Below are 16528 nucleotides of genomic sequence, written 5' to 3'. Positions count from 1 at the left end.
TTGCTCACAAGGTGAATAACATGTCTTCCAGGCCTGTTATGTGCCAGATGTAGACATCTCCATCTATTTTACAAATGGAATGTGAGCTCAGAGAGGCTGAGTAATTTGTCTAATGACACACAGCAAGTAAATGGCAAGTTGCAATGAGAGCTTGGGGAGAGCCAACACTCTTCCCTCCACTCTGCAGCCTTTGGTGTAGAAATGCATCAAGAAAGAAGTACCTTTGTTAATTCAGTCAAATTGATTGAGAACTAGGTGTCAGGTTCTGTTATAGGAGCTAAGAATATAACAGTAGGTGGGACGCTGCTCTAATATGACAGTGATTCTCTGGTTGACAGTGATGCTCTGGGTTCCTCTATCTTCAGTGCTCACAACACTGATTATGTTTCAAAGTGTACTATCATTATTTGCACACATACTTATGCATCTTCTTTATTAGCATACGAGCTCTTTGGGAGCTGGGACTGACTTATTCATCATTATAACCTCAGTATCTGGCTCCACATTAGATGCATGGTAGGTGCTTGATAAAAGACAGTTGAGTGAAGAAACGTATGGCAAAAAACCCTTCCTTGCCCTTGTGAACTCATATGGTGTTAGACTTATCTCCTGGTATGCCTCCAAGTACACTCCTGATACAGATAGGTTTCTATTAATAACACCTTACAGCTAGAATTATAGAGAGAGTTTACGGTGTGCTTCCTGATATGCTACTTTACTATATCTTTGCAACCACTATGAGTCAAATATTATTCATACATGTGAGGAATCTGAGGCTCAGAGGGATTCATTGGCACAATCAGCATAATACAATAGGTATGTTATGAAACTTGACTTGAACTCAGTACTGCTAAAGTCATGTGGGCTCTTCCTAGGACGGGGTGCTTTCCAGCACATCACAGCTAACTCACAGGTTGGGGTCAGGACTGGTCTGGCCCAGAAATCCCCAAGAGAGTTGTGATCCTTGGTAGAAGCCTCAGGTTGCACAGAGGTCCTCAGACATTTTCAGGTGGAGACTGGTGTAAGTGAGAGGTGCCGGGCTTCCTCTCAGGCTTTCTGAGGATCCAGGAGTTCTCCAATCTGGGTACCCGGAGCCACTTTGAAGCTTACAATGAACGAACTCCTGAGTTCTGAGCATCAGAGCCAGTATGGGACCTTTGTGACTAGGGGGTGAGTCTGTGGGGCAGGCCAGCACCTCTAGAACTGGACTCACCTCTAGAATTAACACGTACAAAGGTTTGAAAGAGGAGCTGGGAGAGAGGACCAATCTGCACATTCATGCTTTGATCTGAAACAGCCTTAGGAATGTTCCGTGATAGCTGTGCTTTGAAGCCAATTCTGGTTAGGAGAACTGTCGACTACAACCACTCTATGCATCAATTATGCTGACTTCCTGAGAGGGTCTCTTAAACTCCTTTATAGCCCACTGCCCTCCCCCCTGCAGTTTGTTCAGGCTTAGTCTCGAGTCATTTATTACTCTCCTGTAACAGGTTTGGCAGCCACTTCCCGCCTCTGGATCGGGCATAGGATGTGGCCCCTCTTATCTCCTCTTCCACTTAGGAATGTAAACCTGACCTTTTCACTTCCCCCAACCAGCTTTAACCCATTCGAGAGCCTCCAGCTCTGTCTTCCAGAGTCCTGCTCCAGGGAAACTGGTCTTCGACAGGTGAAAGGTCCAGGCTGTGAATGGGCCAGTTTGGTCAGAGAACCGAAGAAGCAGCATGGTATCAACTGCCAGTGTCCTTGCTTCCATGTGTGCACACAAGCAAGCTTACACGCACACACACAGAGACACAACCTGTCTGGGGGTGCAGTCCTACCTCGACACTTGTCTTCTGGGGTGGGAGCCAGCGGGTCCCCAAAGTAGCCTGCTTTGCACTGGTCACAGTAGACACCGGCTGTGTTGTGGATGCACTTCAAACACCTGCCTGTCAGCCGGTCACAGTTCCCAGAGGCGCTGGGGTCCACATTGTTGTTACACTGACAGGGCTGACAAGGCCTCACTGGGCCACGTTCCCCAAACCGGTCCCCAAAGTAGCCATCAGCACAGAGCTCGCAGCGGGCACCTGGGAAAGGACAGTGGCCAAGCCCAGATCATCATCCACTGGCAACAAGACCAGAAGCAGAGGCGTCAAGTAGCAAGTCACCCTCCAGAAGAGCCGAGAAATGTGCTTTGCCCGGGACCCCAGAATAGTACCCGCAGGAGCAGGAGCATGCAGCGGGGGGTGGTCGGGGTAGTGGTGGCTCTCTCACTTCACAGTTACCACAGATTTTAGAACACAGTAGCACCACCAGGAGGCTTAACTCCCTTTTTGAGAAAAGCCAGCCATTCCATGGAAGTGGTAAGGTTTTGAGTGCTACCATCAAGGCTGCTGCTGAGGAAATAATTCTTCTTTCAGACTGACCAGAAGAGCCATGCAACATTGAAGAGGTCACTAAATTTTCCTTCATCTCCTCATTACCACCCTCCCAAAGGAGCTTTAGATGTTTCCTCCCATTAACTGTACACTCTGCCCCGGGTCAATCTACTTCATCTTCTTGGGTATTGCAATATTCTTATCTTTAGAAAGAGGACATTTAGGTTAACCCTAAGTAATTATAATTTCTAGTAATTCCCTGGAATAGAAGAAGCAGACCATTGGCCTTACCAGTGACCCCAGGGGGGCAGTTGCTGCACACCACCTCCTCTGTCTCGGGCATCACTGAGCAGCTGAACCCATTGTGACAGGGGCATGGCTTGCAGCTGCGGGGGTCATGTGGATCATTGTAGAAACCAATGGGGCAGTCGGCGCACTCGATGTCAGGGTTCTCATCCCCTGAATAACAATCTCCTGGGAGGCAGAGGAAGAATGGAGGAGCAAAGACGTGAGCAGGGTCAGACAATGCATATCCCTCCGTATGGATGATGCACGGGGGTCAGAGTCTACCTTTCAGAAGCTTTCCCCACAGTGTCTGAGCACTGGCATTCACCCCTGCCCTAGCACCAAATCCCAACACGGCCAAGACCCTCTCCCTCATCCTCACTCTCCCATGCTGAGTGGACACTCGCTTCCTCTGCTGTCCATACCATTACCCCTGTCCTCCAGAGCCTGACACCATTTGTTGGCACATTCATTTAGACCCTGACTTGCCTTTGATCTCCCTATACAATCTTTGCAAATCGACACCACCTCCCCCACCTAGCACTGAACCACAACAGCCATTTCCTGTAACCTAGCACCTTTCTCACAGCCTTGTGGCATTTCCATAATGAAAAGGATTGAGTGTAATAAGGCACCATGCCCTTCGTCCCTGACTCCAGCCCTACTCTCCTTAATCCTTTCCCATCTCTGAAATGAGTTCAGTCATGATCTGTCTTACACAGCTCTGTCTCTTCCACAGGAGACCTCAGTCACCTGGCTGCACCACCAGCCACCTGGTCCGGGTGTCATTTTACTCACCTGTGTCTGGATCGCAGGCCCCTCCCCCTTGGCAGTTACATGGAATACAGGTGCCAAAGGGCCCCAGTCTCACTGCATCTCTTTTATAGCCGGAAGCACAGTCCTGGCAGAACTGCCCCTTGTACCCAACAGGACATACACATTGTTCAACCCAGGGTGCTGGGGCTCCAGAGACAGGGCGGGCTGAAACCAGGGTCACATTGTCAATGTACCCAGTACCTGCAATAGAGAGAACATGTTAGAAGTAGCACATGGTAAGGTTTAAAGCCCTAAAATCAGGTCACTCTTTGGATCTTGTCTTAACTCCTTCTCAAAGAGAGGTGGTGTCCACACATCATACCACACATGAGCGAGCTGTGTGAGGGTGGAGAGGTAGAGCTGTCCAGCGTCACAGTTGAGTGCATGGGCTCTGGAGTCAGAAAAATCAGAGTTTAAGTTCTGGCTCCACCCTTACTAGCTGGATGAATTGGACAAGTCATAGACTCTGTAACTGTGTTTCCTCAGCTGTAGAAGAGAAAGAAAGAACCGTGGTATCTATCTCCTAGGTTTGTCGTGAAGATTTAATGAGACAGTACATATACTAAAGTGTGCGTGGCACACAGTAAGATTCAGTAAGTTGTTAGGAAATGCCTTTTCTTCTTCCTGCTTCGTTTGCTGCATCAGTGACATGGAAACAGTGCGCGGCAGCCACGCTTCCTTTCTACACAAGTGCGGAAAAGCTTAAGGAACTCTCGCTTAAATAATTCCAACTGGGATTATGAGGACCCAGCAGGTGAGGTTCAAAAAAGGGAATTCACAGATTACAACACGATGTCTGGATGTGGTAGCATTGAGTAGAATCCCCAAAGGAAAAGCTACTCAAGGAATAAACAGGGCTGTGTTGTAGAAACATTTCCCAGCTAAAGAAACGTGTCCATTTGCCATAGACATGTCTTCCTCAAATAATCAGCTTTAATCTAAATTCAGAGACTCTTTTAGCAAGGTAGTATCATTCATTCTTCATTGGTGCTGACCTCTTTTTAGAGAAACATTTCTTTTTCAAAAACTTCTTCCAGAATATAAAAATGTAGACTCAGAGACTCTAAGTCAAAACCATCATGGAGTTTATCTACTTGTTTTGAGACGGTCACCCCTAAGAGAGCTGAAACAAACTAAACTAAAACCTAAGAAGAAATTCATTTGTCAGTCACTTACTGTATTCTCCATACGTGGCTCGGATCCGGAGGGCTGTGAGGTTCCGCATTAACCTTCGATATTCAAAATAACTCAGCTGGGGGCTCCAATTACTGCTTGGATGTTCATTTAGTCTGCATAATTTAAAATCAAAATCTTTAAAAATCTAACTCCTATCAAATCCCTCCTAATACAAATTATGCCCAAGAATGTGGGAACACTTAGTAAGCCCCTTAGCCGTCGTGCTTAGAGGTATTGTAGAACTGGCAGCCGCCTCCTCATAGGCACAAACTTGGAGTTTTCTCCCTCCCTGGGGACGGCAAGCCACACAGGACAGGATGGAGGGTGTCCCAGTGTGGAAAGCTAGGTCCAGCGTCATGCCATCTGAAGCAGTGCTGCTCCCAAGTCCTCAGACACCACTTTCTAGTCTTGACCCCACATAACCTAATATTAGAAACATCACCGGGTTCCAGAAGTTCTGATCCTCAAGAGCTACCATTAATTTTTGTTTTTTTCCTTTAATTTGTTATCTGAGCATATTTCACTTACTCTTTTCAAAAATCACCTTCAACCTTCTATACTGTCCATGTCTAATACATCCTAATTTGGCATTGTAGTGCCTCACAGTGACATATCACCAGCCCCTTCTCTATTCTTTCTTTTTTTTTTTTTTTAACTGGAATATCTCTCCCAGGAACAACCCTGCCCCTTTCATTTCACTCACTGACTTGTTAAGCAAAAGTTGATTGTGCACTTCGTTTGGGCTAGAAGCTGTGTCAGGTTGGAGGGTACAAAGACAGCCAGGGAGAGGCGATCAGCATTCAGCCACGGGGAGTCAGGTGGGCAAACACACAATTATCATACAATGCAGTGAGTTCTATGATACAGGCATGCACAGAACGCCACAGAAACACACAAGGTGACTGTGAATTAACCTGGAGTTTTGGGAAGGCTAATACAAAGAAAGACTATGTAAGCTGAATCTCAAAGAGTAAGCTCACCAAGCCGAGGAGGTAGGAATGGGTGTTCCAGACAGGAGAGCTGTGCGTGTGTGTCTGCATGTGTCATGAGAATAAGTAGCATTCAATCATGTATGTACATACCCATTACCTCTGCTGTGGGTTGGGCCCCCAACCACCCTCACCTGAGCCACAGTGAATATGTTCTGATGGTCCAGTGAAGAACTACCCCTAACTGAACTATCCTCCACATGGTATGTGCACGCGGCCTACACACCTAGCTACAGCACTTCTCAACTTACAGCTCAGTGGCTCTCCGTCATCATGCAGGCATGGACAGCATCTAAGTACCTTGACATGACATATGAGGCCACCAGGATGGGTCCTTTTCCAGCCTTTTCAAACTTATCTGCCCATCTCCCCCGTATTATACCTTTTTACATCTCCACATACACTCACACGTGGAGGTGGTTTCTCTCTGCCTTCTCTCCCCGGAGAAGCCCTGCACGTACTTCCATCCTCAGCCTCCCACGGTGCCTACTCTGTGAAGCTTTGCCTGACTCCTCCAGGCAGGATTAGGCTCTCTGTCCTCGTTTCCCAAGACCCCGTGAACCTGCACCGCCACTGAAGCCCTTATTGCTCTGTATTATGTTTGCTTTTCGACATGTTATATATCCTGCTAGACCATGAGCTCTTGGAGGACAAAGACCATGTTCCATAGCCTCGAATGCAGTACTGAGCACTTAGGCACAGCTCCCTTCCCCGCTGTCTCTAAACACACCATTCAAAATCCCCATCCTACAGGGTATTTATTGTGCTATCTCCATAGACACACGGGGCCATCTGTGACTTCATTCTCCCTCCTCCTCTACCTCACTTCTCACTATATTCTTCTCCCCCACTTCATATTCCCCTCATACTCAACTACTTGGAAATTCCTAAACACACAAAACTTCCTCAAGCATGATATCTTCTCTGCTTATTAACCATTACTTCCTTTTCTTCCCTTAGAGAGCTGCTCTTCACGTTTGTTGTGACTTCCTGGGACGTGTTTCTCGATCACTCCAGTTGTGCCTCCTATGTGTGTTCTAAACACCTGGGTTCACCTTGTCTCTCTCTGTCGCTTGACAAGCTGCACTGTAATCAATCATCCGTTTATCTTTCTCTCCCATTAGTCCGTCAGCTGCTTGAGGGAAGGAATCATGTCCTGTCTGGCACATAACATTATGCCCGGTATGTAAAATGTGCTCCAAAAAGCTTGTTGAGTGAATGAATGATGAATGAATGAATGAATGAACACAGAAATCAGACTTCAGTCACAGTTTGCTCTATTTGACCCACATGTGGTCTCTCTTTTTACCTGAACGTGTAAGTCTTGGTGATCCCACAAGGCAGTGTCTTGCTAAGTGGCATCAAGGGAGCTGTAATCCGTAGACCAGCACCTTCCAGGATCACGTCATGGGGAGATGGGTGTCTGCCTCCCCTGTCCACACGGTAGTCAAAAGACAGGCTTTGCCCATAGCTCACCTGTTGATTCCCAAGAAATTTGGCTGTAAAATAGAATTTTAAAAGATTGAGATCAGTTGTGAAACTGGACGGCAAGTCTGCATTAATGTTTGCAATTTCTGTTGAAGTCCTATGTTACCTGCCCACTGTCCTGCCCCAAACCACCCTGCTAGAAGAGTCAGTACATGGCACTGGGCATGGTTTTATCACTTTTGGCTATAAAGGAGGGTTAGTTACTGAAATGCTAAAAGGACTTCAGTATAAAACGATTCATTCCATCTACAAGATGATTCATAGCATGTCTCTTATGATAGACTGATATGTAAAGATCCCAGGTATATGAGCAAAAGTGCCACTTATTATATAATGATTTATAGTTTACAGAATGCTTTCACAAACATCATCACATGTAATGGCAATAAATCTTGGAGGCAGGCATTACTATTCCCACTTAGCTGAGAGAGCCAAAGTTCAGAAAGGTTATGAGAACAACTTGCCCAGGAATCACACATTAGCTAGGAATATGAAGTAGGATTAGAATTCTAGCTAGAGCTTTTCCACCCAGGCACATACCACTGACTAATGTACATATATTTTAACTTACAAATGTTTGAAGCTTTAAGAAATGCTTTGTTTTTGCTTTTCCATGTGCTTCTCAATAGACCCACAGTTTGACTTCAGTCCTTAATTTCTTGCCTTGAAGGGAAACCTAGAAACTTCCCATCGACTAAAGTAGGCATCTCAGCCAGGGTCTGACCTCCAGAACAACCAGTTCTGCTCTACTGCACCACGTCTTAGTGACTTTATCAAATTGGGCTTAAGCCCCAACTATCTTCTGGAGATACTGCTGCCCTGAACACTAGATGATATGGTTTCCACATTCTCTAATTCGTTTTCTATCCTGACTTACTAGTCCTATAGTTGGGACTAAGTCCTAAGTTGATTTCTATAGGAAAAATTATCCCTCACATACCAGGAGCCACAAAATAGACAGGGTCCGATCGTCGGGCTGAGCTAAACACGTCCCGATGGCGCTGTGACCACTGGAGCCTTGCGGGAGACCCATTTCTATGGACAGCCTTCCAGCCATCAACATCTAGAAGACAAATAAAATCACTCTGCATTTGAGACAAACTCTCAGCAACTGAGTTAAACAAGGCAAGACCTGCTCGGCTGAAAAGTCCCAGTGGTGAGTAGCAAGTGGGGTTTTCTTAATATTTGCACATTTGTATACAGACCTTAAAATTCCTATGTACCTCTCTACTTGGGTCTGAACTTCACCTGCTCCCACCCCACAGCTGCTCTGACTTCTCTTCTTACAGTTTGACTCTTGCGATAAGAGAGCACTTTTTCATCTGCCTGTAATTTGCATTCTTACAATATTTACATAAACAGGGTCTGGCCTTAATGAGGTGAGAGGGTTATAATCAAAGAGAAACTCACAGTTGCAATAATATCAATTCCTAATATTTTTTACAGTGCTCTGTAGCTTGGTAACTAATTTCACATAAATTAACTCATTTAACATATGTGAAGGCAGTATTATTGGTGAATGTGAATTCCAGGAAGACTCTCATAAATTCCCCAATCCAAATGGATAATTCTTTTGTGGTTTTGAAACAGATGGTGACAGGAAATGCAGGAAGATACAATCTAGTTGCTTTGTAGTTATTCTTTCAAGTTATACACGCGTATGAATGAATCGTTTAGCTACAACTTTTTCAAGACATCATGGTGTGTTTTATTGCCCTGACAAAATAATGCAAACTAAAAACTGTAAGAGAAGGGCTAAAGACAACTCAAGAATCCATCTCATGGAGGTGGTTGTCTAAGCACAAAGCCCTGTACAACATTAAAAATCAAAAACCTAGAAAATGGAACACTTTACCTTGATGGAAGGTGGAGGTGATCTTGTGGACACTATAGTCTGCAGAGCTGTGGCAGCTGGCGGAATGCCCATAGCAGAAACACTGGGTGCACCCCTCAGGGTTCCCCGCATCCAGATGATAGTAACCTGGTCGACACCTGCAGTGGCATTTGAGAAATCAGGATGATGTTATAGATTATTTCTTATTTCGTATAGACACTATGCAACTGATTCTGCCCCTTCGTACTTTCTTGCCCACTTGATCCTGTTAATTCCCAGAGGAGGGAAATACCAAGTTTCACATATCTCCTCCATTCCCAGAACACCCGATGGACAGTCACAGCCTCCAAATGAGACGGCATGGGCAACATTCACTTTCTCTCTTTCCTGTACAGCAGAATCCTGTTTGCGTTGGTGGTCTGGAAACTTAGTGATTGACTTACGCTTGGTGACGAATTGAGTGGAGGTCAGATGGCAGGACAGGGAGGGGTGGGGCAGGGGTATGCAGAGCTGCCTTGTCCTGGAGCAAGTGTTTAATGGGACAAAACAGTGGGAGGGGGGGACCAGGAAAGGAGAGGTAAATGCTCCCACCTTGGCACCCACTCAGCTCTACTGACCCCTCCTCAAGGCCACTAGGTGTTGATCACCATCCCTGCCCCAAGTACCCAGCCTCTGGCCCACGAGGGGAAAGGGCAGGTGAGGATATGACAAAGAGAAAGATGACTAGAGACAGTCTACAAAAGCAAAGTGTAGGCTTGCATTCCACCTCTGCTCCTAGCTCAAGTCCACCGGTGGCTTCTCTGAGGACCATGACTGCCAGGCATGTCTTAGATGTTGGGGCTGCAGAGAAGGCAAGGGAAGCTGGGGAGGACTTTTTTTTTCTCCATTCAAGTTATGTACATTCTTCCACATGAAACAACAACAGCTTCAATGATCGCTTATTTAGCACTTGTGCCAGGCACCCTATATATACTCTCTCATTTAATCCTCCCTAAGGTCTATGAGAACTGTTATTTCCATCCACATATTGGGGGGTATGTTAACTGTACAAGATCACAGAAAAGCAGGTTTGCTGTGAACAGTAGATGCTTCAGAGAATAGCTGTAAATAAGCAAACACTGGTTTTTCTCTAAGACAAGGGTTAAATAAATTATTATGGTTTCTATGGAGAGGAGGCCTATAGGTTAAAAGAGATTTAAAAGCAAGGAAGTAAGGAAGTGACATCGTACATGTTCAATGGAGTTTGGATGGACTGTCCTCCCAGAACTCATGGAAATTTGATCCCTAGGAGGATCCCTCATGAGTGAATTAATGCTTTTCCTAGGTGGGGGGATTAATGAGTGAGTTCTCGCTCTATTAGTTCCCACGAGAGCTGGTTGTTTAAAAGACCCTGGCACCTTCCCTCTCTCTCTTGCTTCTTCTCGCCATGTGATCTGCTTGTACCCACCGGCTGCCTGCCACTTTCCACCATGAGTAGAAGCAGCCTGAGGCCTGTGCCAGATGCAGCTCTCCCAGAATCATAAGCCAAATAAATCTCTTTTCCTTATAAAAAATAATAAATAATAAAGAAAAATAAAATAAAAGCAAGGAAGGAAGGAAGGGAGGGAAGAAGAATGGGAAGGAGCGGGGACAGAAAGGGTGGAGAGGGCAAGATAAGGAAGAGAATCAGGCAAAACTAAATGACAGTGCTTAGGAATGCACTAGGGTAATAAATTATGAAGAAAGCAAGGAAGTAATTACCATAAAAGAATAGTGGTCACTTCTAAGGAGGAGGGAGGGCATTGTCATTGGGGTGGCACATTTTTAGCAGAGGTTTATTTCTTACCATTGGTGGTGATGACAACATTTGTTTTATGTGGTTTCTATTTCTGTTTTACATTTTTAAATTAAAAAGGCTTTCAAAAAGTAACTTCTCTTTTGACTTTTAAGCTATTATCCCTACCCTCACCTAAGTAGCAAAGAACCCCCTGAAAACACAAGCTAGGAATGTATTTGGCATTTCCTCTGCCCAGGTATAAGTGATTGGCAGGGGGCCATGGAACTGCTTTCATACTTTTAAGGAAATGAGGAAGAAACCTTTACCTCTGGAGCCAACCTCCCAGCACTCTGCTCACAGCAGTCTCAAGGGAGGGAAGAGTTTTAAGTCTGAGCACAGCTCGTGCTTCAGGAATGTCCTGCAGTAGCAGCTGAAGGGAGGATGGACCCTCGCTGTTCCACCTGCCCCAACAGGGCTCGGGCCCAAAGGGCTCTTACGTCATCCCTTGGTTCGTGTGTGTGCATGCAGCCACCGTCCCATCCCTGGGGCGGTTCTTTTTCTGTATAGTTATATATGGCCATACACTGTGATATTCACTCTTACAAAAATTTTCCCAACATGTTTAATTAGGCCAGGCCTTTCTCGGGACCAGCCTGAGTCATGTGATCTCATTACCACATGCCACCTTGTATGGAGCACCTGGACTTCGGAGCCAGCCGGCGAGGGGAATCTGGGGCCCTGTGCCTCTGCTGCAGCAAAGACAATGAGAAGGGGCCCAGAGCAGAGTAGGGAGTCCACTGAGATTTGGGGGCTCAATTGTATTTTTTTTGAAAGCCTAGTTTTTGAGGACAGAGAGCAGGAAGAAAGCCATCAATGTTTGTTAGGCATCCCTTTTCCATGATTGCACCAGAGGATTAATTCTCATGCTAGTTGTCAAGGGGCTCTCCCTGCTGTCTGTAGGGTCGTGGTTCACACAGACCTATCACAGCGTTCTCCGTTGACAGCTGGCTTGCAGACACAGCGGCCTGCATCACAGGGCCCCGCAATGCCAGCTGGATCACAGTCACACTTGGATTCTCTGGGAAAGAAGAAAAAGAAAATTAGGGATGTGTTTCCAAATGCTTCTCAGCTATACACATAAAGATCAACTGCTCACAAGTAAAAGTCACCAAGCTGAGCAAGTGCTTCTTCAGTGAGGCCTTTCCTAGCAATCCTTGTGCGCGCTGATCTCTCTCGCACCGTTTAAGGGCTTAATTGTCCATAACAGCACTGTTCACAGTGTGGTCTGTGGGTGGCAGCCAGTCCATGAGCTGCTTGCTACCTAACCCTCAGGAGAGGAGGGATTTGTGCCAGAATGTAAACGAAGTTCAACACTAAACTGTTTAGTTTAGTTTGTTTGACTGTTTGCTTCAGTTGACATTTTAAAAAAATTTTATCATTTGTTTCTCTCTTGTTTAATTCAATGCTGTCTGCTTTTATCATGATTGATTCCATCTACCTGCTATTTTAGTTGACTCAGTTATTTCTTTTGATAACACTAGATATAATACACATGTTATGCAATTCACCAATTTAAAGTGTACAATTCAATGGTTTTTGGTCAATTCTCAGAGTTGTATGACTACCACTGCAAATACTAATTTTAGAACATTTTCATCAGTCCAGAAAAGAAACCCTGTGCCTTTAGCAGACGTCCCCCTCCCCCATGTCCTCCCTTCAGTCTCACTCTCAAGCCCAAGGCAGCCATTAACATATTTTGTGTTTCTATAGGTTTGCCTACTCTAGACATTTCCTATAAACTCAATCATACCACATGTGGTCTTTTGTGATTGGCCTCTTTCACTTAGCACAGTGTTTTCAAGGTTTATCCATGTCGTATCAGAACACGCATTCTTTCAATGGCTGAATAAAGTTCCACTGTATGGATAGACCCCATTTTGTTTATCCATCCATCAGCTGATGGACATTTCAGTTGTTTCCACTTTTTAGCTATAAGGAATAATGCTGCTATGAACATTTGTGCACAAGTTTTTGTGCAGATACGTACATTTCAGTTCTCTTGGGTATATACTTAAAAGTGGAATTGCTGGGTTTAGTTAACTTTTCTTTTAATGGTAGGAAGACTTTCTTAATGGAGATATCAGTGCTTTCATTTAATTCTGGCACAATCTTCCTGTCTTGTGCAGACCAGTGCTGTGATTAGTACTTCTCTCTGTCACTCATCTTGACACACAATCATGTATCTATCTCCTCAGTCTAAAACCAAGTTTGTTGTCTTTCCCTTGCTGATCTCTTCCTCCTCTGACGGCCCTGTGACCCCATCCAAATCCTGCCCAAACCTGGAGCACTCTTGATTCCTCCCTCCCCCTCACATTCCTCAACTAAGTAGATGCCAAGTCCAGCCAGGCTTCCAGCTGGAATTCCTTTCCCAATCTCCATCTTCCATTCCCACCCCTCCTCCTCGTCTTAGCTCCTTCTGTACTACTTATCTGTACCATTTGGTAAACATGTATTCAGCATCTACTGGTGCTAAGAACCAGGGATACTAAGAGGAATAGGAAAGGGCCCCCATTCTTCAGGAGACTCGAGGCAGGGCAGCCATGTGAAGGCCACTGGCAGTGAAGCGGGATGCCAGCTGCGGCTGAACTGGGACACCCGCTGGGGCCCTTGACACTCCAGGCCGTGGGGACACACAGATGAACAAGACAGAGCAGAGTGGGGCTTACATGCTAGTGGGAGAAATGGACAAACAAATATGTATTGAAAATAAGAGATTTGGAGTAAAATAACAGAGTCAGAACATGGAGGGTTGGGGACGGCCTCTGTGAGGAGATGGGGAGGTGGGGACGGAGCCCCACAGCTCTGCATGGCTCTGTGGGAAGGAAGGGTGCTCAAGAGGCCAGGGCCCAGGCCACACATGCCGGGCTCCTCTGAAGAGGGGAAGGCAGGCTGGTGTGGCTGGAGTGCAGGGAGCCGGGAGGAGAGTGGTGAGAAATCCAGTGACAGCCCAGGCTGGGGTGGAAGAGCCTGGGGAGACCTGACAGGGCCCTGCAGGCCTCGAGAAGAAGTTTGTATCTCGTTCCAAGTGGGCAGGGGCTGAAGGAGAGCTGGGGGCAGTGCAGCAGCATGGTCTACTACCCGGTTTACAAGGGTTCCAAAGGGGGGTTGGGCCCAGGGGAGGGTCTCTGAAGGCAATCTAAAAGGATCAGAGAAGGCTGAAGAGAACAATCTGTGCAAAGGCCCAAGGGTGAGAGGACTTAGCTGGGACACACAAGTGTGGGTGGAGGGCAGCTGCCGTCTGGGCAAGGAGCTGGAAAAGTGGGCAGCAGGGAAGTGATTCCTCTGTCAGTAGCCCTCTAGCTAGTGCTCCAGTGCCAAGTTCCCCCATCCCACCAGCCATCCAACACCCTGCCTGCTCTGTGTCTCTGCAGGTTGGCTATGTGACTACAATGTATACTCCATCTTCTTCCAGAAAAGAATCTGAGGAGGGATAGAGGATGTTCCAAACTAAAGGGGATTAAGGTGATACAGAAAAGTTCTCCTACCCCAAATGCATTTGGGTCAAAAATGGGTTCCAGGTTAGGACTTGGAAGACTGTGTACCCCCATCCTCATTCCTTTAAAGAAGGCAACTGTCAGGATGAAGAACGTGGGTTCTGGAGCCAAAACTCTGGGCTGGTCCACCCTCATCAGTAATATCGGGCAACTTAACCTCTTGTGGTTTGTGTCTTCTCTTTACAGTGAGTATAATGATAATCCCAGCTTCTTAGGGTTTTTGTGAGGGTTAAATGAGACAACTCACATGAAATTCTCAAAGCAGTGTTTGGCACCCGGTAGGTGCTCAGTAAAGGAGAGCGGTTACTGGTGTTAACTTAATTGTCATTATTCACATTAGTAACAGCAATGGTGGGATGCAGATGCTCACAGGGGTCTCTGGTCTTGGGTGCACCCAGCATCAGTGAGTGTGTGGAAGCCTGGCAGACATCGGTCACACCTGTCCCCTGTCACACCCGGTTTACAGCTGCACCGTCCAGAGTTGTCACATCGAGCACTAAGAGAACCTGTAAATGACAAGGTCGGAGAAAGAAAAGAAGGAAAGGAAATATTTAACGGACGTGGCATTGGGAAGCAACTGTTGCCCTATGGGAGCTCAGTGAACACCAAGTAATAACCACTACCTGCTGCCTCTCACAATGACTTCGCACCACCTGAATATTCTTCCACCCACTCGGGAAAGTTTTGACAGCTGAGGATATCTTCTTCAGGGAAAGAAATGAAATTACTCATAAATGTATTTACATTTATATATCTGCTCTTATTTTGACATTTGGTAGCGTGTAGCCCTCCTGCTTCTCAAAAGAAGTCCATCAGATCTTTGAGATCTCAAGGAGGAAACTTTGTGAAGGAGCACACCAGCCTCCTAGAAGAGGGTTCAGATCGGAAAGTGAACAAAATTCTCCCCTATCTCTGGCAGGCAAAAGCCATCTTTTAAGAGTCAATGACTTTTAAGAGCACAAAAAAGGCCTATCAACCAAAAATATCTACCTGCCCAGAGTGGTCTCAGCCGTGGGGCATCACCCCTAGTGAAGGAAGACCCTGTGCACCTGACCTCGTTAGTGCCCTAGAGTATTTGTTCTATGATTAAGTTCTGTATAGACACACTCTTAGTCACAAATGGATCCTCTTAGACTGGGTGTTCATGAAAAACGAGAGGCACTCAGCTCTGGGTAATGAAATGAGTCCCTGCTGAAGGCAGCCACTTCTCACTACCTGCCGCTCCAGCTCCCCAGGTCAAGCCCCCATCCCCTCCCACCTGCACGCTGCCTCGCCCTCTCCTGCTGCCTCTGTCCTTGCCTCTCCACACTCCATGCTCCAGATGGAGGCAGAGTGCTCTTTTCAAAATGCAATTCAGGTCATATTACTCCTCTGTTTAAGTTGTCTGGCAGTGCCCCCCGATAAGCAGAATAAAATGCAAACTCCATATCACGGCCTGCAAGCTGCTGCCTCTCTTCCCTTGTTTCCTACCCTCCTTCTCTAGGTTCCAGCGACCCAGCTCTGCTCCCAGTTCCTGGAATGCGCTAAGCTGCTTCTCAGGGTGTTTACACTCGCTGCTGCCTCAGGCTGGAAGGCTCTTTCCCCAAACTTCCCCTAGTTGGCCCATTCTTGGCACTCAGGTCTGGATTAACTATTACTTAATATCTGCCCACCCCACTCCAGTCCTTAGACCTGCTTTACTTTATGATGCTCTCAGCTTATGTTGCCTGCTGTACCCCCCAGTGCCCAGCACAGTGCCCAATACAAAGAAGGTGCCCAGGTATCTGCTGAACTAATAACGTTTGTTTGCCAAGGAAGAAGATGGGCCGTTGCGAAAGCAGCTGAGAGAAATCGAAAGATGAGGTGGAAGGTGGTCAGCCGAGGTGGAAGCCTACTAGGCATGCCTCAGCTGCTTTATAATTTCCCTGAAGCTGGCAAAATTGTAAAATAATCCATAGATCTCAAGTATCTGTGATAATTAGGCTACCCATAAACTATGAAACCAAAAGCACACTGACCAGTAGCTACATGCTTGTTTATTCTGTTATCTTCTGTGAATTTTTAATTCACTAGTAGATAAAATTTAAATCGTGAAGGTATTGGCTTTTACGTGGCACGATGAACATGAAATAAATAGCACATTCCCAGTTAGAGTCTGTGAACATCTCCATGTCAACTTTGCAAGGCTCAAAGGGGCCTTCAGTGAAAATGACATTTTTGGCATCTACTATGTGTGAGATATTGAGTTAGGCACTTCATACATATAAGTTCATGCTATCTAGTAGTGAATTAAA

At 46.1% G+C, this 16528-nt stretch overlaps 1 protein-coding gene across 2 annotated transcripts in view; it reads right to left on the bottom strand.

Annotated features, from left to right (window-relative positions):
- LAMC2 (laminin subunit gamma 2) overlaps window positions 1–16528 on the bottom strand; it is a 53160-nt gene that overhangs the window by 15539 nt on the left and 21093 nt on the right. For both annotated transcript variants that reach the window (XM_063105305.1, XM_063105304.1), the window contains exons 3-11: window positions 14626–14761; window positions 11681–11779; window positions 8967–9103; window positions 8052–8174; window positions 6933–7122; window positions 4635–4747; window positions 3441–3659; window positions 2649–2831; window positions 1821–2066 (exon numbers count right to left, since the gene is read on the bottom strand). In XM_063105305.1, coding sequence (XP_062961375.1) covers window positions 1821–2066; window positions 2649–2831; window positions 3441–3659; window positions 4635–4747; window positions 6933–7122; window positions 8052–8174; window positions 8967–9103; window positions 11681–11779; window positions 14626–14761 — 1446 coding nt within the window. The remainder of the gene's footprint in view (window positions 1–1820; window positions 2067–2648; window positions 2832–3440; window positions 3660–4634; window positions 4748–6932; window positions 7123–8051; window positions 8175–8966; window positions 9104–11680; window positions 11780–14625; window positions 14762–16528) is intronic.

This window comes from Cynocephalus volans, chromosome 8 (assembly GCF_027409185.1).
Source record: "Cynocephalus volans isolate mCynVol1 chromosome 8, mCynVol1.pri, whole genome shotgun sequence".
In the NCBI taxonomy this organism is placed as follows: domain Eukaryota; kingdom Metazoa; phylum Chordata; class Mammalia; order Dermoptera; family Cynocephalidae; genus Cynocephalus; species Cynocephalus volans.
This window is presented reverse-complemented; position numbering and strand designations above follow the sequence as displayed.